Source organism: Ambystoma mexicanum, chromosome 4p (genome assembly GCF_040938575.1).
Source record: "Ambystoma mexicanum isolate Mex_15411 chromosome 4p, UKY_AmexF1_1, whole genome shotgun sequence".
In the NCBI taxonomy this organism is placed as follows: domain Eukaryota; kingdom Metazoa; phylum Chordata; class Amphibia; order Caudata; family Ambystomatidae; genus Ambystoma; species Ambystoma mexicanum.
In genome coordinates this window covers 912,054,167-912,078,785 of record NC_090927.1, presented here as the reverse complement: position 1 = coordinate 912,078,785, position 24,619 = coordinate 912,054,167, and the positions used below count along the sequence as shown (strand labels likewise).

The 24,619-nt window shown below is 45.2% G+C and overlaps 1 protein-coding gene across 1 annotated transcript in view; it reads left to right on the top strand.

The window, feature by feature from the left end:
* Positions 1-24,619, top strand: part of PM20D2 (peptidase M20 domain containing 2) — a 421,619-nt gene that overhangs the window by 15,951 nt on the left and 381,049 nt on the right. The window contains exon 2 of the mRNA XM_069606510.1: positions 10,895-11,043. Within this exon, the coding sequence (XP_069462611.1) occupies positions 10,895-11,043 (149 nt within the window). The remainder of the gene's footprint in view (positions 1-10,894; positions 11,044-24,619) is intronic.

The window sequence follows — 24,619 nt, the reverse complement described above, 5'->3', positions numbered from 1 at the left end:
TTTAAAAAAAGACTAAAGACCTATCTGTTCCATTAAACAATTTATCTGCCTGTGATATAACCCCGCTCAGCCATATCTCATGATTATGTCTCATGTTTTCTGTTTTTTGTGTTTTGTAGTGCCCTCACGCCTTCGGGTTCATGGATGCGCTATACAAGTGTATTAAAGTAAAGTAAAGAGGCCCGGCCCGTGTAATAGAGCACTGTTTTAACTACAAAAGACATTGGCACCATCATAAATTAACAGTCATAAAGGTTATTTATCAGCAACAAGATTATGAATACAAAAAATGTATCTAAAGACATTTATGCTATTATTTGCAACTTGGAAAACCCCCTTCGATGCACAATGCAGGAAACCCCATAGCAAGCACTGGATAATAATATTTCCACCCTCTTCATTAACAAACTAGAGAAGATTAGAAAAATAACTACTGACAATACTCTGAAATGTTTTTTGAAAGGCTGGAGGCATCGGAGGAGCAAACACCCGAAATGAAAATGTACATCTGAATTGATGGACCAGAAGCAAATTGGAAGCCCACCCCCCAGCATCTAGAGGAACCTGTCTCCTCAAATCTCCTGCTGAATAGAGAGCATCAGTGCAACACAATCCCTAGACACATTCAGTACTAACATTAAGAGTTGCCGCCAACTGTTGGGGTTCCCAAGATTGAGTCCCTTTTTTGAAAAATGTTACTGTCCTGAATAAGGCCTTAGAATCAGCTGTGTGAGAATGCTAGGAAAAAGCACATCTCAATTACAAGGCCGAATCGCGTGTCTACAAATGGACTACAGCATACATCTGTACCTAGTCCCCTATTTCTCTAAGAGGACATTGTATCAACAAAGTCCTTGTTCCACATCTATTGCATATTTCTCTCTGAAATGTTCACATAGGCCCTTTATGTGACCAGTGCATTTCTATGTCACTCTGTTTCCGTAACGTAAGAGCAGAGGGTAGATGGGGACAGGGTTTTTCTGTTTTTTCCTTGATAAAAACAATTGTAATAAGCTGTCTGAACGTATCTCTCAGAAACGGTGTACTAGATACTTCTCAAAGTCACTGAGTACTAACCCCACATACTGTAAAGGTTTTAGAATGGCTACATTTGGGTATTGATGAATTGATACATATGAGTTTGACATGTTTATTTTTATGAGATACAAAGAACAGTTAGTTTTTAAATAATGATTCATGATTAAAGAATGAATCATTTGATATAAATGATCTCTCGGTTTATTATGTTGGTATTGAGTAACCACTGAGATAGGGGAGGACCATCACAATAATTGTGATAGTGTAAGGGATGGGTAAACAATTTACATACCTTCTATCCTACATACTCTGTACACTACATACAGATCTGATTTGTGAATTATTTAATGCTTCATTATCAGCAGATCTTGTGCCTGAGACCTGGAAGATAGTGTTGGTCAAAACTATTTAAAAAAGCCTGCTCTGAGCCCGCGGGGCCCTGGAGTGTATCAACCCATCTGTCTGCAACATTTTAGTGTCAAACAGTGAGAGTAGCAAACCAACAACTCACTAACTTTGTTGACTCAATCTTTAGGATGTTCAGCAACTTCGATTCAGACCAGACTTTAGTAAAGAGTTGTTGACAACAGCTGTTCTGGATCAGATCCTTATGAAAGTAGACATGGGTGGTGCAGGTTCCTTGATATTACTGTATTTGTCTGCCTCTCTTGATATGGTAAATCATGGCATTTTACTCAACCACTCGAGTTCAATAGGTACTCAAGAAATGGCATTTCATTGGATAGATGCTTATCTGCAAAAAAACTCAGCTTGTTTTTAACCTGGGGATTTATTCCTCTATGCCGCAAGCTGTGACCTGCAGAGTTCCCGGGACTCCTCCTTATCGCCCACTTTCTTTCAATCTTTACAGTAAACCAGAGGCACCAATTATCAATGGTAAACAATTATTTTTTTCAAACTATGCAGCCAACACACAAATTTGTTTAAAGCTTTCGGGATATCATACCGTCCCTCATTAAAAAATTCTTCTTTGAAATAAAGACCTGCATGGACAATATTATGCATGACTTATACATGGACAATAATTTGTTTAAAATGAACCCTGATTGAGGTTTTAACTATCATTGTGTTGTCTAATCAATGGGACTCAACGTTCTGGCCAGGAACATTCGATGAATGCCCCAAACTGGTACCAGCAGTTAGAGATATGAGAATCACGTTTGATTTCTTTAAACATCCACATTTCTTCAATAGTAAAATCACATTTTTACAATCTATGCAGACTAAAACACTTTTTCAAAATTCGATATGTTTCAGTTCAGGGAATGGCAAATGTTTTATTTCATCCAAGATTTATTTTTGACTCGCGACTACATAACTTAGCCGTTCACAAAGAGTTCAAAATACGGCTGCAAGACAGCCACTTAAGGGTAAGAAATATAAACACATCTCTCCCGGATTGCACTACCCGTTTACAAATAATTATTTTTAAGGACCTTTGTCCCCTCTTCAAATTCCTTCGTGGACATTAGCCAAACATCTTAACTAGGAGACTGTACCTCCACCAGCAGAATCATTCATTACCTTTGAGGAAAGTGTTTCTTCTAACCAGTCTAAATATTTATTTGTTTAAAATATGGGGGGAAATCATTTTTTTACTAAGCAGCTTCTAACTAATAATTAGCTACAACTGTGTCAAGAAAATCCGTTTTTGCAGGTGAAAAGAAAAACCAAACCTTCTTCAGGCAGCAGGTTTACATTGAATTGGTAAATACATTTATAATTATTTTTCTATACCGCCAAGAAACCTTTTGGGTAATTACGTGCGCTTTATAAAACCAGTGAATACATACATACAATACACATAAATCAATAAAGTATAATTTTTCAGACTATCAATTTTATAGCAAGACACGTTTACACAATCTATTTCATCCCTTCTAGGTCTGGAATAACCAACAACTTCATACAGCAAGTTGTATTGTGAACACTAGGGATCTGATGTGGAATCTTTTGACATATTGACTGCTTTAATGTAAGATTTGTATTGTATCATACAAGTTTTAGGCCATGTGGATATCCTGCTTGTGATTACTTCCTACAGCTCTGTTAGGTCTCCTCTGTGATCGCTTCTTGGAGAAAGCAGGAACAGGCTGACTCCCAGGCAGACAGGCACCTTGGTTCTCAATTCACACACACCTCAGAGTTGCTCCAGAGCCCATCCCCACAGACTGCTTTCACCAACAGACTTTAAAGTCAGACTGCTAGAGATTGACTTCCAGGCAATTGGTATTTACTTGGTGCACTGCTGTCAGATAGAGGTCAGCCGTGGATAGAGCAGTTAGTGCATGCAAACACTTCAGAAGGGCACTCAACTGCAGAGTCAAGCAAACTTAAAAATGGTACTTGCGTGTCCTAAATAGTACTCTCAATGCTAGTAGTTGAGTGGATTTTGCAAGGCCAGTAGTGGGGTTTTAATCATACCAGCTGGCTGAGAGTTGTCTGAATGTGGTGAAATCAACCTTCCACATGTCCCGGACATTCTGAGGGAATGGTGGGGAATTGGACTGTTAGATCTCTAAGATCTGTTGTTGTTGGAGCCCCAGAATTTCAGGGATGAGAGTCAGATAACTGACAGAGCATGTAAGGTTCATGATGGTCTAGCCCGGAAGGTTCAGATCTCCCCATTCCTTAAGGAGATCATGGTATATCTGCTCTTTCTGTTTTCGGTCTGGCTGTTTTACCTGCTAACCGAGTTCTCCAATTACCAGAGTGATCCTATATGGACTGTGCCCTTTGGGCTAGAAGCTTGCTGTCTGACGTAGGTAGCATTACTAAGACGTGATCCCCAACCTTAAACTTCCTCAACTTGGCTTTGCGATAGTTCTCGGCCTGGCTCTTTGTTTTTCCTGAGCCCTAAACAGAAAGATATGTGCAAGCTCTCTAGTCTGTGCCTTGCAAGCACACGTCTTGCAAGGATTGAGTACGATTTTCTAATTGGTCTTCCTGTTCATTCCAACTTTCTTTTAACATATGTCATGGGTGCATAGGTTTCCTACCATATATGAGCTCAAACAGTGAAAACCCTGTTGAGCTTTTGTGGTGTTCCTTTACGGCAACAAGAGCACAGGGGATTAAGATAACCAAATTATTTCAATCTGTGCTTTCTCAATATTGTTTTAGTTGTCTTGTTGAACCTTTAAACCAGACCACCCATTTCATGGTGATACATGGATGTGCGTAAGGTCTTAATGCCCAACAAACTTAATTTCCCCCAATATTCTTTACATAAATGTGCTGCCCTGGTCGGTAAGGATTTAATCTAGATAGCCCATTTTCTAGAAGAGAGGAAGAATGTGTTTTAGTATCTGCTGCATGGTGTTATCCCTCAGAGGGAAGGTCTCTGGGTGGTGGTTATCATAATACAAGTTTCCAGGAATGTATTTGTTCCCTTGCCTAGATGTTTCTAAAGGCCCAACTATGTCCATTGCAGTTTGGGAGAAGGGAACTTTTATAATGGACAGAGGTTGTGGAGGTAGGTACCTTAGGGACTACGTGGTTAGCAGTCTTCTCACAAGTGGGATAAGATTCCACATACTTCTTAATGTAATTATATATTCTGTGCCAATACCCGTGGAATCTATGCAGTGTTCGGTTTTTATCACCCCTTGATAACCCACCGTGAGATGGGTGTGGACTGCCTCCATAACGTCTCTTTGGAATGGGGTGAGGACTAACAATTGATAACAGTTTTAACGTCACCCATTGGGTTTCTCTATGTTCGGTAGAGCAGGCCTATTATCTATAAAGTACAGCCCTTGCTTCTCTTCCCTTTCTGCTTCTGGTATGACCGGCACAATGTGGAAAACCTTCAAAAGTGGCAACCTGCTCCTCTTAGCTACCCTCAACTCTCGCTCTGCCGTCAAACACTCCTCTGACATCTGCCACCTCCTTGAAGACCTTGTCTTAGATGTCCTTGCTCTCACCAAGATATGGTTCACTGCCAGCTCTTTCACAAGTTCTCCTCAGAGACTTCAATATTCACTTTGACTCCCCTGATGCAGCCTCTGGCCTCTTCCTCAACCTATGTGACTCTCTTTCCCTCTCCAGTCTTCCGTCCTGTCCGATGCACTCAGCTGGACACACCTTGGATGCATTCATCTCTTCAGACATCCCCATCTCCAGCCCTCGCATTACTCCTCTCTCCTGGTCTGATCATGCTCTCTTGTCCTCTCACCTGGACCTCCTGGGTCTCTAGGCTAAGCCCCCGTCCGCACGGCCAGCCTCCTTCTCCAAACATTCGACATATGAAGCTAGTGTCAGTTGCCGCTTTTGCCCTCACCTTCAATCCCCCTCCTACTCCTTCCATTGACTCTCACTCTGACAAAGCCCTTATTAACCTTGAACTCTCCATCTCCAACACCCTGAACATCCTTGCCCCTGTCATGAGGATCCGCATGAAACCGGCCTCCAACTGCAATCCCTGGTAGGACTCTGACCTGGCCGCTATGAAACGCAAGTACAGAGCGGCTGAGCGTAAGTGGCAAGCTTCGAGCACATCCTCTGACAAACTGGCATGCCGCCTGCTCCAAAGGCAATACAGACTGTCCATCAAGTCGAAGAAGTGGGCCTATATCCAAGCCCGCATTTCTGGGGCCACTAAAAACACGGCTGAACTTTTCAAAATCTGCAAGGAACTCGCCAACCCATATGCAGTCTCCACCTCTCCTCTGCCTTCCCTGGCACTCTGCACTTCTCTAGCCTCTCACTTCATTCCCAAAACTCAGGACATCTTGTCGTCACTCTCCTCTACTCCCCACCCTTTTCCCTCACCTGCTCTCAGGCCTCCCTTGAGCCCCCTCTACCTTACCCTCCTACTCTGCTCTTTTTCTCCCATGACACCTGATGAGCCTGACATCATGTGGGAAGAGAGCTCCCACAACAGGAATCTGCGAGTGAGGGTAAGCGGATGATATGATTACTATAAACACAAAGGAGCTCATGTTCCATTTAAGCAATAGAACCCGAGCGTCGGGGGCATTACCGACTCAGGTAATGCCCCGGGGCCCTTAGGTAATGTCCCTATGGGGCATAAAGAAGACAGACCCATACGGATCCATTGTACACGCTGCCAGGTGTGTGCGCGCATGCCAGGCAGCAAGTGCAATTACAATTAAATGCTGCACGACATGCTCACATGTTAGGCAGCTTTTACTTGTGTCTGTGAACACTGTTTACCATACGAGCTTGGCCAGCTTGGCCATTAAACGCTGCCTGATATGCAAGCATGCCAGCCAGCATTTCATTGTAATTGTACACGCTGCCTGCCATGCGAGTACAATTAAAAATACACGCTTCCTGGCATATAAGTAAAACCTAAGCATGTATGAAACACTTGTGTATGGGTGCAATATAAATCAAATATCATATATTATATATGGCAGCATTTACTCACTTTGCACAGCGAAGAGCAAGAGTGCAGGGCCTAAGGCGGTGTACACTTGTCTACGCCGCCTTTTGGACTACACATTAGCACTCCGCTGTGCAAATGATGAAAGTTTGGTGGCGGGGACCTGGCTACCCCTGTCTGCAGACGTACCAGGTCCCTGCCGTCAAATTAGTAAAAAAGAGCGACATGAGCTCCTAAGTATTAATTAAATTAAACTCAAACTCATACTACGACACTACATCACAAGATACATTACAAGACTATGTTGAACTATAGTACTGATATTTCCTACCTTATATCTAAAGTGTGAGTTGTGAAGTAGCGTTGTGAGTTCAGTTTTAATTTGTAGAGAGCTTAGCTAAAGCTCTATTTCATTTCAACTGCTGTAACCTTATTATGCGTTTGCCCTCATTTGGAGATTCCTGTTGTGGCTCCCCACTCCCTCTCTCTCACACCCTAATGCACCTTTCCTCCTTCCCAACGTCCTGCTTAACTCCCATCGACACTGGAGCTGCCTGGCAAAGGCCACAATCATCACATGACCCACTCAGTCACTGCCTTCATCCAGCGTTATTACGAAAGGCCAATATATGAAATGATGTATGTAAAAGCAATAAAAAGACAGCTTTATTCACCTAGAAAATCAACTTCTCAATATGAATGCGAAAATCAGCAGATAACCTTGTTTCTGGACTTGCAACTTTCAACAGGGAAAGTACCGCATTCATTCAAATCGGCGTATATCAAACCACTCCTCAAGGACATGGCAGACGGCATGGAAGTTCTCTCTGACTACAGGCCTATTTCAAACATTCCCTACCTAGCAAAACTGCTAGAAACCTACATCTACGAACGAACACAGGAGCACGTACAAAAATACAAGCTGCTGGACCAGGCACAAGCTGGATTTAGACCTACCAGGGGGACAGAGACGAAACTCCTGTCCATCTGGGATGACCTAAAAACAAAAGCAGACTCTGACACAAACTCAGCCTTGATACTACTGGACCTCTCCGCATAGTTCGACACTGTCAGCCATGATATCCTCATCAAGAGGCTACAAGAAATAGGAATAACCAATTTATCTCTGCTCTGCTCATTCCTAACTGATAGAACAGAAACTCTCTGGATAAAAACTTTCAAATCCACACCACAGGGCACCAGCTGTGAAGTACCACAATAATCGTCCCTATCCCCACTGCTCTTGAATATCTTCCTGGCCCCATTAATCAAGCTCATCAAAAGACACAGCCTACGTGCTACAACTACGACCCGCAAATCATCTATAAAATCAAAGAGGCACAAGAAGAGAACACAACGCTGGAAGACTGCCTAAAAGAACTCTATGAATGGATCAACACAAACAGCCTCAAACTCAACCCAGGCAAGACAGAAATCATGGTTATATCCAAAACCTAGGAAAATAACCATTATATCCCAAGGCCCACAGAACTGGAAACAGTACCCACACCGTTGAAAACAGTCAAAAACCTTAGTGTCCTGATGGACAATGAGCTAACAATAGAACCACAAGTAAACGCAATAATCAAGAAATGCTTCTTGCTCTACACACAATAAAAAGGATCCTACCATTCCTCTCCTTCACTCATAACACACTTACCATCATCGCCCACATCATGTCCAGAATAGACTTTGCCAACAGCCTATACCTCGGAATGCCGGAACACCTGCTGAAGCAATTGCAATGTATCCAGAATGCAGCAGCCAGACTTCTCCTCAAACTACCACGAAGGGACCACATCACCCCAGCGCGAAAAATGTTACACTGGCTGCCATTCAAACAACGAATCAAGTTCAAAACGATGTGCATAGCGCACGGAGCGATTCATAGCCAAGGAGCAGCATTCATACAAAAGAAAATAACCATTTACCTACAGACAAGAGCACTCAGATCAAGCAATGACATCTGCTTGGAACCAAAACCATACACAAGAAAAACATTTGGGGGGTCGTCATTCTCCCACCTGGAAGCAAAAACGTGGAACACCCTCCCGAAAGAAATACGCAATACAAAGGATCACCTAACCTAAAATTCTGAAAATTACTTAAAAATTGGCTCTTCACCTCAGAACCAGTTCGAAACGACTAGAAAAACAAAGACACCGCTGGGAACAGAGCGTGCCTCAACAAGTGCACATGGAAGGAAGAAGCCAGCGAGAGAGGGAGCCCAGGATATAGCTACTCCCAAGCCAAACCCCTACGTTAGGCATTGCATAAGGGACAGGCTTGTTAGCTGCGAGGCGAGAGAGCATTAACCAATAACTGGCACCCCAAGAGACCATGGAGCACCTAGCTTTCGGAGGGAGGGGGACTCAGCTTAGGAGCTCAGGGAGGCATTGGTAGGCACACCTCTTTGACAACCTTAAGAGCAAACCTGACAACCATACCCATTTCCAACCAGGAGTGGGTGGAGTCCTTCACCTTCCTGCCCACAGACCACTAGACAGTTACAGAGGCATGCCACCACTATGCCCAGAAACTGGCGAGTGACCCACCACGAAACGCCCGAGTATATAGCACGGGCAGCGACATGTAACACAGATGTCCAAAGTAACGAGGTAAAAAAAAAAACACTAACCTGACAGCTAAAACTTCAACTCTGCATACATCTCTCAAACGCTAAACAAACACAACCACATCTTTGCGCAGCAATCCGCATGCACTTCACTACACTGCAACAACAAACAAACTACGCATTTGTCCCGCACAACAGCACATGGAAGTCTACTGATCCCTAAATTGCACAGATGCTCAGTGAACAATGTTAACCGAACTGAGGCTGTCAGCAAGACCTCAAAACTCTTGCTCTACCTTTTCCCGCTATGCCCTACTAACCCACCCCACCCTCTTACATTTCAGATCTGCCAGAGCGCCAGGGGACCACTTTGGTGGGGTTAGTGCGCAGTATACCTATCCTTTAACATTAACAAGCCTCAAACTGAATAAATATAAATTATGGCCAGAAGGAACTATTGACATGCCCTGTTTTGACATAGACACCCAATCCAGCACAGCACCAGTATGGTGAAAGTGGGGATATTGAAAACGCATTGGAATAGATCTATCCATCCAAGAATGTCACCCTCCTATCATAGAGCGTTCGTTTTTGACTACTGAAGGTGATGCTTTGCTACTCCAATAAACACCTGTGAATGAGCAATGGGCCGATTCACAAATATTTAGACTAGAGCAAATTGTGAGATGCCTTTATGGATCTCAGATTTGCTTCTGCTAGTCTGATGTCTATTCACAATGCCTTAAATTGGAGCAAGTGTGGAAATGAATTGAGCATCACTCAGATGCATTTGAAGACATTGGGCCTTGTTCCGAGTATGGAGGTAATCATGTCGCTATTTGCGCCATGACTACCTCCCATACCGGTACCGGGTCCAACCTGGTACAATGGGGACTTACCGGTCCATTCCGACCTTGGAGGGACCGGTAAGTCCCATTGAAAAAACCATTCCCCATTCCCATTTCAGCCCCCATAGGGCTCAATGGGAATGGGGAAGTAGCTAATAACGGTACCGCAATCTGCGGTACCGTTATTAGCTCCGAAGTCCCTTAAAGGGTCCTGTCCATAACGCCTGGTTAGACCAGGCGTTAAGGAAGGGACCCGCTAAGGGACCTCGGAATAGGGTGCAAAGGGATTACCGGCACCAATGTCCTTAACGGTGCCCGGTATCCCTTTGCGCCCTACTCGGAATGAGGCCCATTGTCATCAATCACCTCTGCACGTTATCATCTGTAAGATGTTCCATGCATATCAGTGTGTATTCCAGTTTAAAGCTTTGTGAATTCAGTAGAATGAAGCCGGTGCACATCTGAGATGTGCATGGTCATCTGATTATTCGCTCCAGTGGAAATCTCTGTGAATCAGGGCCATTATTTCCATGCAGATAGGTTAAAAATGACTCATACCCTAACTACAGCCAAAAATGAGACTGCATCGTTACTGCTAAGACCTTTCCATAATAGATCTGTGTTTTTTTCAGAACTACTTATTCATATATCCCTATTTTCTGGCAGGTGGCAAAATATTCTTAGAGTTAGTTTCCTCTGAAAATCCATTCTTCACCATTGTATGCCTAGTTGACATTTAAACATTAAAATAATGATTTTGCAACACCTAATTAACTATGTGACATAGTATGGACTTTTTTAATGGGCTTACAACATTTTTAACTGGGCTACTAAACATGTTACCAAGTGTACCTGTCAGGATTGCAACTGTAATTTGAACAGTGACTATCGCATTTAAGAGCCCCTTGTGGAAACCTAGTGCTTTCTTCCGTCTAACTCTATTATTAACACTGTCAGACAAACAGATCCGTCTGTTATCTCAACTAGCCTTGTAATCGGCTCACATTAAGGTAGTGAATCTTACTTGCACTCATTCTGACTTGTCTGATTTACTTTTTCTAGATTATAGTGCTGGGAACCCCAGCTGAAGAAGATGGAGGCGGAAAGATTGAACTCATAGCAGCTGGTGCCTTTGAAGAAATGGATGTCGTCTTTATGGCACACCCAGGCCAAGATGATGCCTCTTATTTGCCTGATGGTGCTGAACACGAGTGAGTTTTCTAAATGGTGCTTAGGAGGCATGCACTAGTGCATAGGTAGTGCATGTTTATACTAAGTATACTGATGTAAACCATACTTCGACAATAAAACATTCCAAAAGCATCTACATCAAGGAAGCAAAAGTCTAGTATAAAGCAACCTTATCCAGAAAGACAATCAATGTCACATTTATAATTGCTTTCTGATGTCAGGTTCATCTATGCACAGCAGTAATAGGAGATGAAAAAGAAGACTCCTCCTCTAATGTGTTGGTAGTAGTTCCCCTAAAAAGACTTATTTGCAGTAGAGAACAACTTTTAGTGTCTGGGCAATGCCTGTCACTTGTTAATGAGAGCCCTATCCCAGGGGGGCACATACATTCTGTACTGGTGAAGGAAGTTCCTTTATGCCCTTTGCCCCTTTCCGCTGCTTCATCAGACCTTGCTGAAGCTTAGAACCGGCCACAACTCCATAATATTTCTTGTGGTCCCATTTTGTCCCTGACTTATTTGGCTCTTGGAACGTCTCTCTTATCGAAAGTCTCATTTCAATGCTCAAAACCTCAGAGTCCGGCTGCAATTTTAACTTTGGATGCTTGCTAAGAACCTAATCCATTAAAAGGTTACCTGGACCATATCCCGGCTTTAATGTCTTTCCTGGCTAGTACAGACATTTTGATTTGGTCTTGAAAGCACTATCTTTCTGCAATGTAGGCAGCCCTACAAATAAGGGGTGTAGCGGCCACTTTTAGTCCCTAAAAATAGGCAAATACTCAGAAACAATAAGAATAGAGAGTAAAAATACTCCCAACAAAGCTATAGGAAAGAGAGACGTAGGATTTTGTTAACCCTGCTTTACCCCCACACAGCTCCATGTATATGTTTGGACTAGTAGTGCACATAGTGCCACAGAAAGAAAGTACTATTATTACTTCTTGATCCACAGAGGTAAACATGTATCTTTTAATGTGCATTAATTAATAGGGTGCAAACAATTATAATTATAAAACGTTTCCGTTTTCTAGTTAAAACAATTTTACTTGCTTAAAAAATACTGCTATTGGGAATAGGACTTACGTTTTTACCCTGTAAAAACAATACGGAGTAAAAAAATCCCACTACAAAATCTTATCTGTAGCACTGAATGTAGGCATATGTCAGTATGCCAGCTGATGCATTCTCATGAAAAAATAAAGCAGTCAAAAGGCGTTTCAATAGGTCACTTCATTTTTAACCTCCTTTCAATGAATCAGTCACTCAAGTCAGACTTTATTATCATTATTGCAGCTTTTTATGCATACACCTTTAAAACATATGGCTTCCTCTGATATAGTCAAATTGACATAGGAGATTGCATTGCTGGTTGCGATGACTTCAGTCAGAAGTGTCGAGAGTTGCACGCTATCTTATTGGAAAATCTGAAGGAATGTTATTTGAAAAAAAGATAATCCTTCCAGTAAAGATGTCGCTCTTCTTCAGCAGGGTAGACACTACATAATAAAGATGGACCAAGAACTGTTCAATTTTATTGAATAATAAAAAAGCACCTCAGAATATCTAACCATTTATTTGTAACTTCTACGATTGGTAGGTGAATAGTTTCTTGGAATTCCATGTCTTATGACATTTCTAATCTCAATGTTCCTCATAGATCTTATATTCTATTCACCAGCCAGCTTTAGTGGCCTTCCAGAGACATGTTCCCGTTGCAGACATTTGTAGGGCACCTTACTGGGCCATTCGTCTTACTTTTTGTAAGTATTATCCTCTTGACGCATCTTCCAGGAAAGATGATACCTTTGGCCAGGGAGTCTTGTGCTGCCTTTTCGCTTGAACTCTGGCCGTGCATGCTGTCTCCTCCACCCAACATTTATGGGTCTGTGGTCTGTATAGTGTGACAAATCGAGGGAATTTCCTTTCTCCCCAATCGGGAGCCTCCCGACCCCCCCCGTGAGGCTAGGGAGGTAAGCCCGCTGCACGATACCCTCTCTAGGGGTAGAGGCAAGTGGGACCTCAGTGGGAGGGACTCCCCTTCCCTTGATGAATTCCCGAAAGCTATGCATGCTGTGGACTACATGGGATGCTCAAAAATACCAGAAACTGTGAAATATCAAGACTGGGATGAAGAAACACCTAATAGATACCATTATCTTATGGAAAGAAAACATGCCCATTTTAAAACAAAATATCCAATCCTCTGGTTCGAGTATGTTGATGAATGAGCACTTGACAGAAGAGGGGGAGGAACGCATATCCAGGCCTGCGAAGCATCCAAGCTAAGCTATGTAACACCTGGAGAAAACGGAAACCAGGAATCCTGCAAGTCTCAAACTCACTTGATATCGCAGAGTTGCACGCCAGAGCTACCGTGAACCCAAAGCGCGAGAAAGTGACAGGGTAGGAGCCCTGGAGAAGGTGGTGGCGAGACCACATAGGAGTATCCGTGGTGAACAGCTGGTCCACAAACCAGTGCCGAGACCACCGACAATAACGAGCCACAGGGTGTGCGGTCCCACATTAAAGCACCGGGACACAACGAGGAAACAAGACAACGTGAGGAGAGAAACACCAGAGAAGAGAAGGCGGTCTATGACCAGAGAAGGCGCCCGAGGAACAAGACTCCCAAAGAAGTTCCTCTTCAAGAACAAAGGTAACAGGGAGAACGGGAAGCACAGGAGGCCTTGTGAGAATAGTCATACCGCACAAGCAACTCGTCTCAGCAGAAGCTATGAAACAGAATTAAGCTGGAAACAAATTAGCTCAAAAATATTGTGATACAAGAGAAAATTATTGAAAAGCTGAATAATGAGAGGGAAGAACAGTGGATAACGAAACCCTGGGAAACGGAGAAAGTAACTTGATATTCTGTACGAGGAGAAAATAATAGCAAGCAGAGAGAAAGATATGAGCCTGAGTTAGAGGAACTAGACAAGTGAGCCACATACAAAGTCATGTAGACCAAAACAAGGTGAACTATAATTGTCCAGGAGGGAAAGGCTACCTGAGCAATAACACCTTCCAAGAATACGCAGAGACCAAACTCCAGGAATATAGATCTTATAAGAGAGCCCGAAAAGGGATCAAAACTCAGTAGCCCATTTGAAGAACTAATGAGATTGATCCAAGAAGTCACAAGAGACTATTTGCAGATTGTATATTAATCAGAATCCTACAGACTTTTTACTTGGATAGCCTCAGGAGAAGGGAGTCATTCTCCTGACCTAAGTTAGTTTTCATAGTAGTAGGGTCAGTTAGTGTAGTTTTGGACAACAGACTTATTTCTTTGAACGTTCACGACTGACTAACGAGCACCTTAGTTAGTGACATAGGTAGAGACCACTCATAGTAATAGGGAAAGTTAGGCTTTATAGGGTTACTTTAATAAACTACTGTGTATTGTGTCCTCAGAGAGTCTGTGTCCTTATTCTGACTCGCAAGGAGGGACTTATGAAAAATTACCTTCAAAGTTAATTTGGTACTCTTAGTCCTTTCTCTGCCTCCTATGTGACACCCATCCCACCATCACCTCTCAGTATATGCTGTACTACAACCTCAGTGGCAAAAAAACATGTAGCACTGGGACGTCTTGGTTGGTGACATGTGGGTGGGAACAGGGCCTGGCATGTAGAAGGATGCTCATGCATTCCAGTCAAATTCTACTTTTCTTAAAGAGGCAGCATTCTTTTGGAGTGTCTTGTTCCCACCAGCCTTCGATACAAGCTTACCAAACCATTTGTGAAGGAGGGAGCACAGCACTTAGAGTCCCAGATTCACAGCAGAGGTAATTCTTCCTTCCTTGACTCCATCAAGAGGTTTGTGTGCTCTTATCTGCTTTATCTTATACTCCTATAGCTCTCGTTCCTCCATAAACATGTGAGATTCTGTCTTTCGGGGATGAGATCGGAGCATGTTGCGCAGCAACACCCTTAAACAAAACATAATTTGGGTGCATGCATGGCCACAACACTGCAACACCACCTGCAACAATAGGGGGGCACGATCAGGATTATTCACCACTAGGAAGGCGAGTTGGAAAGGACTTTTTCCTTAGGCTCCCCTTCAAGGGGGCACATTTCTACCATACCTCTGACTTGGGGAAGGGTCGGTTCCACATCCTCTACCATAATTACACAGAGGTCCTGTGCAGGCCTAATTACTGCTTTGACAAAAGCCCTTGAAAAATTCAGTAAGAAAGTGAAATAACCAAAACAATCTTAAAAAGCGACATGGTCAATATTGAATCTGAGTAGAGGGTGTATTTCTACACCATTTCATCAGAGAACCCTCACACAGCCTCCCATGCTTTCCAAACCATAAAGCAATGTATACAAATCTGCTGAACCTCAACGCCATACTAATGGCAGATGAAGGGTCTTTACAGAACTAAAACTGGGGCTTTCCTTAGATACCGCTTTGGCAGGCTAATACTGACTTGCCCTCATGCCGAGGTGTCTCAAGAGATCACAGACCACTGTTCACATTGGCAAACCCCAGCAGTCCTTAGTAGGGCTATAGATGGCACTGATTTCAGGATCAAACCCAAGGCCTTGGAGCTACCCGATCGAGGGTAATGGACACAGCCAAAGGCCATTATACAGTGCCATGGCAAATGAATGCCCACGTGTCCCCTGTTCATGTCATGGCATGCCAAATGTCATATAACCGTCATAAGCTGCTGAGGTAAATAAAATGGTGGATAGGCACTCAAAGTTGCTCACTGGAAGCCATGAAAGAAAAAGCCGTCAGTGGCTTTGGGCAAGGCAGGATAAATCTGATTGCCAGATTGAGGAGGCAATTTCAGTGCATCTGTCGTCAAAGGAAAGGATGAAGAAATGTCAGATTACATCTCCTTCGACTAGTACTAGCATTTTATGAGCTTCATAGCACGGGATGGAACCTTCCATGTAGTGGTCCTCGCATTAAATTTCTGTGTTCAGGTTGACTTTCACCCTATAGCCCATTAAATACCATCTTAAAAAAACTGCTGCAAACGTCTAGCCAAACAGCGTTTTAGGTGCAGTCTGCACCAGCGGGGCGCATTCTTTCAGTGTTGCACAAATTACAGCAACAGGAGGAGTCCATGTTTTCATAAAGTCAAGTCACTTAAGACATCTCTGGAAATGTGAAATTTCTTCCAAGAGATAATATTAGAGGATATTCTGCAGGCTCCTGGTCAGCATGCAGTAGCGCACTGTCAGGCTTCAATATTTACGCTGGCATTGTACTTCGACAGATTATACGAACTCTGGTACAATCGATAAAGATTTTGATAACTCAGACACCATTAATATGGTCCTCCACTTCGGTAGTCTCATTCTCTCCCCTTGCCGGTGATCCTATACTTGAAGGAGATGCTTCCCAGACCTCTAGCACTAGGTTGAGTAATGCTTCTTTCTTCTCCAACACGAACAATAGTGACAGAAAGAAAAAGGAAACACCATCTACATGTCGCGCAGTCCATAAGAGGATGGGCATCATGCAGGTCCTGGGTTTGGAGACTATGCAATGGCTACAGACGAGACTGGGGTTTTGACAGCTTTTTCTTTCAGACATACACAAAAGGTCAGGAATTCCTTTGCAGCAGGACATTATGAAGAAGGGCAAAAAACATACAAGAATCTCCTCACTCAATTGTGCCATTAAAACTGATATGCCAGTGTTGCATATCCAACAAGCCAGTTGGAAAAAAAATATACATAAATGCACAAATTCATTTTTAATTATAAAGTATACATATGTAGAAATATACACAGTATGTATATGTCTAGGGTTACACATGTAGTAAACAAAAATTCTGAATGCTTCAAAAGATGATAACTGTCCTTAGAAACATGAAGGACAAATGAATGCTCTTTATAATACAGAAGTGACTAATTGCTTTTTGAAGAATGCATTAATGAAAGTTGTACATACATGATGGCCTAATTATTGCTATTGCTTTGAAATAATCATATATTTATATGAAAGAAAAATTGATAGGCACATAAAAAAGTACCTGAAGCCAAATTGCACAAGTTAAACATTCAAACCACCTAAATAACACATTGGGCCTAACACCTTCACGCCAAATGGTTTGAGAAGCACACCTGCAGATTCTAGTCAAGGTAAAGATCTCTCTGCTTCTGTAAGTAAATGCAGCGCTAGATTCAAAACCTAAAAGCTGTCCTTGAAAAAACCTATCCAGTTTGAAATGCAAAGCCTTGTCCATAACCTTGATAAAACTATTTTTTAAATTCTCTTTATTAATTTTACAACATGTTAAACTTAATAACCAGCCCCCTCGCACAGGTATTTTCCAATGCCATTCCCTTAGTTTAGGTCCAGGAGTTTGAGCCGTTGAGGGCACCATTGTACCCTGAAGTCCGCCTTCAGAAAGGTCCAAATCTCACCCCAGTCTGTTGCAAATATGTGCAGGGATTGTTCATCGCACACGTGAGCCATTCTAGGGCCACCAACTCCCAAATTTTGCATAGCCACTCATGGATCGTTGGGAGGGTTGGCTCCTTCAATTTTTGGGCAATAAGAGTCATTGCTGCCAGTGTCATGACTACCGTGACCTTCTCCCTGCCCCTGCTTTCCACTGTTGCCCCTTCCTCTTTTATGCCCAACAGGACCTGTTGTAGACTCCTACCTGTCTTTTCACCAAATGCCTGAGCTTGTGCCTGTAGCACCTCCTTCCAGAAAGGCTTGATCTTAGGGCAGTCCCATGATATATATGCCGCCGTCCCCTCTGCTCCGCATTCCCTCCAGCACTCCCCGGGTACCTCCTGGTATATGTTATGTAAGTGGGAGGGGGTATAATGCCACCCATACAAGATCTTGTACCACGCATCTTGGAGTTGCGAGGCCCTTGCTATCTTGAGTATTTGTCTTCAGAGCTTTTCCCACTTCTCCCTTCTGATTTCCTGACCCATAATCTGCTCCCATCGTGTCATATATGGCCACTTTTCTCAGGGAAAAGCATCCTCCAGTATTCTATAAAGGTTTGAGATAAGGCACTTAGATCCATCTTGGGTCAGTAAGAATCTTTCGAATAGAGTGATTTGCCTAGTTGCTGCCCCTTTAATGTCCCCATTCATTATCCAATGTTGTATTTGGAAGTATCTGTGCCTTTCCCCTTCCCCAACCCCAAACGCCTGCTTACACTCTAGAAATGTGCGGACTCTCTGTTCCTGAAACATGTCACTAATCCACTTACACCGCCTTCCTTCCATTTCCTAAAAGTCCCCTGCTCCAGTCCCGGAGTGAAGTCCCTGTTGCCAAATATTGATGTAAATGGGGACGGGAAGGTCATGATATCCTGTGTCTTCACCACTTTGTCCCAGGTGTCCGCCAGAACCTTGGTTATAGCACTCTTGTGTAGGTGTGTCGGCCTTAGGTGCTTCGTCAACCACAAGACCTCCCTCAAGTCGTGTTGGGCGACTGCCCTGTCCATCTTAGTCCATTGTTTTTCCTCGTTCCCCAAAACCCATTCTCTTATCACACACAGTTGGGCCCCTTTGTAAAAGAGTTGGAGGTTGGGGAGTGCTAGCCACCCCTCCCTTCTCGGGGCTCTCAACAATTGACGACTGATTCGTGGCCTCTTCCCTTCCCACACAAACACCCTGGTCACTTTCCCCAACTCTTTAAAAAAGGATTGCAGTATGGCCAACGGGATTAACTGAAAGAAGTATTGCAGTTGGGGCAACGTGACCATCTTCACCGCCGCCATCCTCCCCAGCCATGAAACCCTTAGATTCCTCCACTTTTGAAAATCCTTTTTTATTACCAGTAGGATAGGTGGGTAATTTGCCTCGTGCCATCTCCCTAGTGTTGGCGCGAGTTTGACCCCCAAGTATGTATTCCCCCCGGGGCTCCATAGATAAGGTGAGACAGCCCTGAGTTCATCACGATACTCTTGGCCAATCGTTAGGTTTAACAATTCTGACTTTTTAAAGTTGATCTTTAGTCCTAAAACCTCCCTGAATCTGCCCAGCTGTTCCCTTCAGGCTGCTAGTGATTCTTTGGGTCTGGTGAGAGACAGGAGCATGTCGTCCGCAAATGCCGCTACTCTATGTTGCCTACCCCAATATGTGATGCCCTGGATTGTCTCCGCTTCCCGCATGGACTGCAGTAGCGGTTCTAGATACATTACGTACAGCAGTGATGAGAGCGGGCATCCCTGTTCTGTCCCTCTACCTAGGGGAATTGGACATGACATGGAGTTAACCGACAGCCGCATTTTGGGGGTTCTGCAATTGGCCTGCAACATCCTTAAAAAGTTCCACCCCCAATCCCAACTTTTCCATTGCCCTGAATAAGAAAGGCCCCTCAACCCGGTTGAATGCCTTCTCTGCATCCAATGCCAGCAGTACTGCTGGTGTAGCTGTTTTGTGAACTTTCTGTACGAGGTGAGCCACCCTTCTAATATTATCTGCCATCTGTCTACTTGAGATAAAGCCTGCTTGGTCCTGATGTATCAGTTTTGGAAGAGAGCCCTCTAGTCTTTTTGGCAATATTTTGGTGTGCATTTTCACATCCTAAGGGCTATGGGCTTGTAAGATGAGCATTCCGTGGGGTCCTTGTTGGATTTTGGAATGAGGACGATTTTGGCCTCTGCCATAGACTGGGCGATGCCGCTTTCTTCTTTGTAGATGTTATATAAGAGGGTCAGTTGAGGAGCTAAGAGTGGTGCGTATGTCTTGTAGAAAGCTGCTGTATAGCCATCTGCCCCAGGGCCTTATTTAAGGGTAGTTTCGCTATTGTTTGGCAGACCACCTACACTGTTATCTCCCTTCCTGGGTATCCCGTGTTGTGGGGTCTATTTTGGGGAGTTGGATTCTCTCCAAATATTCTATTTGCAAATGGGACAGTGGGATTCGGGATGTGTAGAGGGACTCGTAATACCTGGCCAGGCAGTCTTGTATTTGTCCTCTGCGGGTATGGCGTTCTCCCTTTTCGTCCTTTATCGCGATAACTGTGTTCTGGGCACCCGCACCGCTCAATAATCGTGCTAGTAACACGCCTGCCTTATTGGCGTAATATTTCTGTCTGACACAGAGCAATACTCCTTCTGCCTTCGTGTTTCTAAGGACGTCCAGCTGCCCCACCGCCCGCCTGTATGCTTTAAGTGTAGCCCTCAGGGGGGGCGTGGCCTATGCCCATGGTGTGAGGCTGCATTAAACGAAGCTCCCGTTGAGATCCTTAATTGATCCTGGTAGAATGATAGTTGCAGATAAGCCTAGCAGTTTGTAAAGGTATCTGCGAGCAGTGGAAGCTGGAGCCTATCTGGAATGCTTTGTTACGTGCTGCCTTGAGGTGATCTGGCCAGACAAACAAGTGTTTGAAGTTCCTACCCCACTCTGGGGAAATGGCAGCCGTGCGTTAACAAGGACGAGGAGAAGGGGAGGAGGCGTGGCCGAGCGCACCCCTTGCGATCTGGGGCTGTGCAAGTCTTGGATGTTACAGCTGCCGGGGGCTCACTGAGTGACTGGTGGGCTGCCCACGAAAAACGTTAGCCTGCCCGCAACACGTGTGCAATACCGGACCCGTGGAGCAGGGAAGCTGCCCTTGGGTATGGGTGAGGACTCCAGTGCGGGTGCCCGAGACTGAAGAGGGCGTGCTGACTGGCGCATGGTGTCCGTGGTCAGCCTGGGTGCTGGTGTGAGCGGGTCTGCCCATGGCGCCGGTGCGGTCGGTTGCACCGGAGTAAGTGCAATGGAGTGAAGCCTGGAGCCCCCCCCCTTTCTGGGAAGACACCTGCGGGAAAAGAGATGCTTCACGGGGCCACCGGCAAACCGCCTGGGGCCTGTACTGCACCGCAGGGTGAACTAGCGGCTGATGTGCCCCTCGCCAACATCGTAGATCGTATATGCGATATGAAGCAGTAACAGGGTAGCGAACTGACAGTCCTGGCTTGGAGACGACCCTGGAAGGTAGTGCGCGGTAAGAGTTGGCTGGAGGGAGAGCAGCTGGTTCAGCGCCACATAGCTGGATAATCTTTTTTACATTTATTTTGGGAGCCCGCATGTGCTGGGAACTGTGGCTGACTGCCTCAGCGCCCTATGAGTTCTGGGAGTGCATACATCCTGGGGCCTGGTCTGATTGGAGGTGAGAGGCTACACTGACATTGCTAGACTAAGGGGCTGACTGGGCTGAGCGGCTTCATCTCATGCAACTGGCTACCCTGGGTGACTGGGGCGTGGAGCTCTGACGTACATGGTGGGGTCTTGTTAAGGCTGGGGCCACGCAACACGTTATAGGCTTGGAGGTGATTGCCTGGCTCATACCCTGTTGCCACACAACGCAACTTCTTGGATTGGGGGATGGTTATTAAACGCTATGGGAGGGCTTCCAACTCAGGAGTTAAGTAGCTGAACAGATCCACGCTGCTGAAGGCAAGGCAGCTCTGAGTGACTGCGATAGGGGGCATTATTGTTTACTGGAGTGAAGATTGGAGGCTTAAGGGATACGGCGGGTCCCGACACAATGGACAGCATACATCTGTGGGCAACGCCTACGGAAAAGTCGAATTAGCTGCTTGCACTGAAACGGGAACACACGTGGTCAAGGAAGAGCATCCTGGAGGAGGAGCGACTTGCATCTCGAGGCAAGGGGGACGCAGGATATGTGGCTGGCTGGTGAACCGGTTATGACACTGGGGAGCTGACAAATCACTACTGGTTTGAGACCCTAGAACTGGGGTGCTTTGGCTGATAGTGCCCTGGAAGCCGAGGTGGGGTGGCTCACCGCTGCTTGCCACTGAAGTCTTCTAGAGGGCAACGTTGTGCGCTTACACTCCCCACACCTGCAGGGGCTCCCCTGTAGTGTTCCTGGTGGAGAAAACAGGGGACGCTGTGACTGATCTATATTATACCCAATGGTCCGCAGTGGGTCCGAACCTGTGCCTGGACCAGTGATTAATTTGTAAAAAATTTTGGCAGGCTAATACTGACTTGCCCTCATGCCGAGGTGTCTCAAGAGATCAAAGACCACTGTTCACATTGGCAAACCCCGGCAGTCCTTAGTAGGGCTATAGATGGCACTGATTTCAGGATCAAACCCAAGGCCTTGGAGCTACCCGATCGAGGGTAATGGACACAGCCAAAGGCCATTATACAGTGCCATGGCAAATGAATGCCCACGTGTCCCCTGTTCATGTCATGCCAAATGTCATATAACCGTCATAAGCTGCTGAGGTAAATAAAATGGTGGATAGGCACTCAAAGTTGCTCACTGGAAGCCATGGAAGAAAAAGCCGTCAGTGGCTTTGGGCAAGGCAGGATAAATCTGATTGCCAGATTGAGGAGGCAATTTCATTGCATCTGTCGTCAAAGGAAAGGATGAAGAAATGTCAGATTACATCTCCTTCGGCTAGTACTAGCATTCTATGAGCTTCATAGCACGGGATGGAACCTTCCATGTAGTGGTCCTCGCATTAAATTTCTGTGTTCAGGTTGACTTTCACCCTATAGCCCATTAAATACCATCTTAAAAAAACTGCTGCAAACGTCTAGCCAAACAGCGTTTTAGGTGCAGTCTGCACCAGCGGGGCCCATTCTTTCAGTGTTGCACAAATTACAGCAACAGGAGGAGTCCATGTTTTCATAAAGTCAAGTCACTTAAGACATCTCTGGAAATGTGAAATTTCTTCCAAGAGATAATATTAGAGGATATTCTGCAGGCTCCTGGTCAGCATGCAGTAGCGCACTGTCAGGCTTCAATATTTACGCTGGCATTGTGTCATGATGCCTACCTCCAAGGAGCCAGGTCCGACCCAGCAACCCCAGAGGCAGGCATCATTTTCCCCAGGGGAGTGCCAGCGGGCCCAAGCTGGGGCCCTTTGGACGCAGTCCTGGCGCCTTAGGCGCCAGGCTCATGTTGGACCCCTGTCCTGGCGCCTGAGGCGCCAGGCTCATATAGCTAGACATGTGTTCAAGTGTTTTAGTGTGCACTTACCTGATGCAGACCATGCTGCTACATCCAGGCCCTCTTGAGGCCTGAATGGAACTACTTTACCTGTGGGACTACTTTCCACCCGGTTGTGGTCGGGGAAGGATTCATACCTGATCAGTGGAAGGATACACACTTGGAACTTCTTCCAAAGCTATTTAAACCACACCCGATCAGCAACTCACGCTTCGCGTTGTTCTGCTCCTCGCAGCTGGACGCTCACCGTGTCAGCTCCTGCATCTGGACCTCAGCCACGCCTGTCAGTATCCTGGGTCACCTGCAAAGGGAGACAAAAGACCTTACCTGCTAAATCAGCACCACAGAGACATCACACCGACGATCCTGAAAAGGAAGACATCATTTTTAAAAGCATTTCGCCACGATCGCTGCAGCACTGCATTTCACTCACCTATCCTGGACGCCTCCATCTTCAGCAGCGATCAACCGGATCCACAGCCACTTCCCAGAGCCTAGAGAGAAAAGACAAGAACAAGGTGAGAGAAGGAAAGGAATAGGAAAAGCTCAGTTTCCTTCTAAGACTTACCTGTTGGGTCATTCCCATTTCATTTCGGGTCTTGCCGCTTCCAGGCATTTTCCGGACCCCGGCCCCTATGGGGAAAAAAGACAAAGACATTGAATGAGCGAATGCAAAGACATTACCCTAGCGCTCATCCAGAACTTACCTGTCATTTACTGGAACTGCACGTTTCACTTCGGGTCGGCGCCATATCTCCGGCATTCCGAACCCCGGCCCCTAAGGGGAAAAAGACATAAGCATTAGCGCTTGCTGCAACAAGACTATGAACATTATTATAAAGCTTGGACTTTTGAACTTGCAGCAGAACTTTTACAGCGCCTTACCTGAATAGTCAAGCTTACCTGAACTCCCATCAATCCTCAATCCAGTGAAGTAACTGGGTTTCAACGCGCCCCTGCATCAGAAGCAGGATGGAGAGCTCATCCTTCATGACCCTAAGGTGAGACTTCACAGGGAATCGTGGAAGGGTATCGTGAAGGGTTGGAAGAGAGTGGGAGGCTTGAGCATAACTCAGTCAGTAGGTAATACTCCCTTTTCACGCACAGGGGAATATTCCTGCGAGCCAGAGAAGCCAGAGTAGAGTGGCCCTTCTTGTCCATCTTCAGAGTCCTGCGCTTCACCATTGAAGAAGCACCAGCACTCGAAGCCAGACCTGCGCCTCCGTGGGAATCAGGTGAGCGTTACAGAACGCGAAGCCTACCCACAATTTCCCACCCGGGCGCTATGGAGACTTCCGAGACTGACCAGCTGGCCCAGCTTTTGGGGGAATTACGGGCAGAGGTGCACTCAGCCCGCCAGGAGACTAACGCTCTCAAAAGAGAACTGATCCTATCCAAGGAAAGAACAGATGACCTAGCCAAAAGGTTATTACAGGCCCAGGCAGGGCACACTCCTTTACCTAATTCCGGAGACATTTCCACATCAATGGGTTTGAATAACCCGGTACAAATCAATCTACCTGGACACATGCCTTTGGCCCCGCCTGAACGTTTTGCGGGGGATCCCAAGAAATATGCCGTCTTTATGAACCAATGTCGTTTACACTTTCTATGCAGACCCGGAGCCTTCCCTAATGACCAGACCAAGGTAGCCTTTATACTATCTTACCTCAGTGGCAGT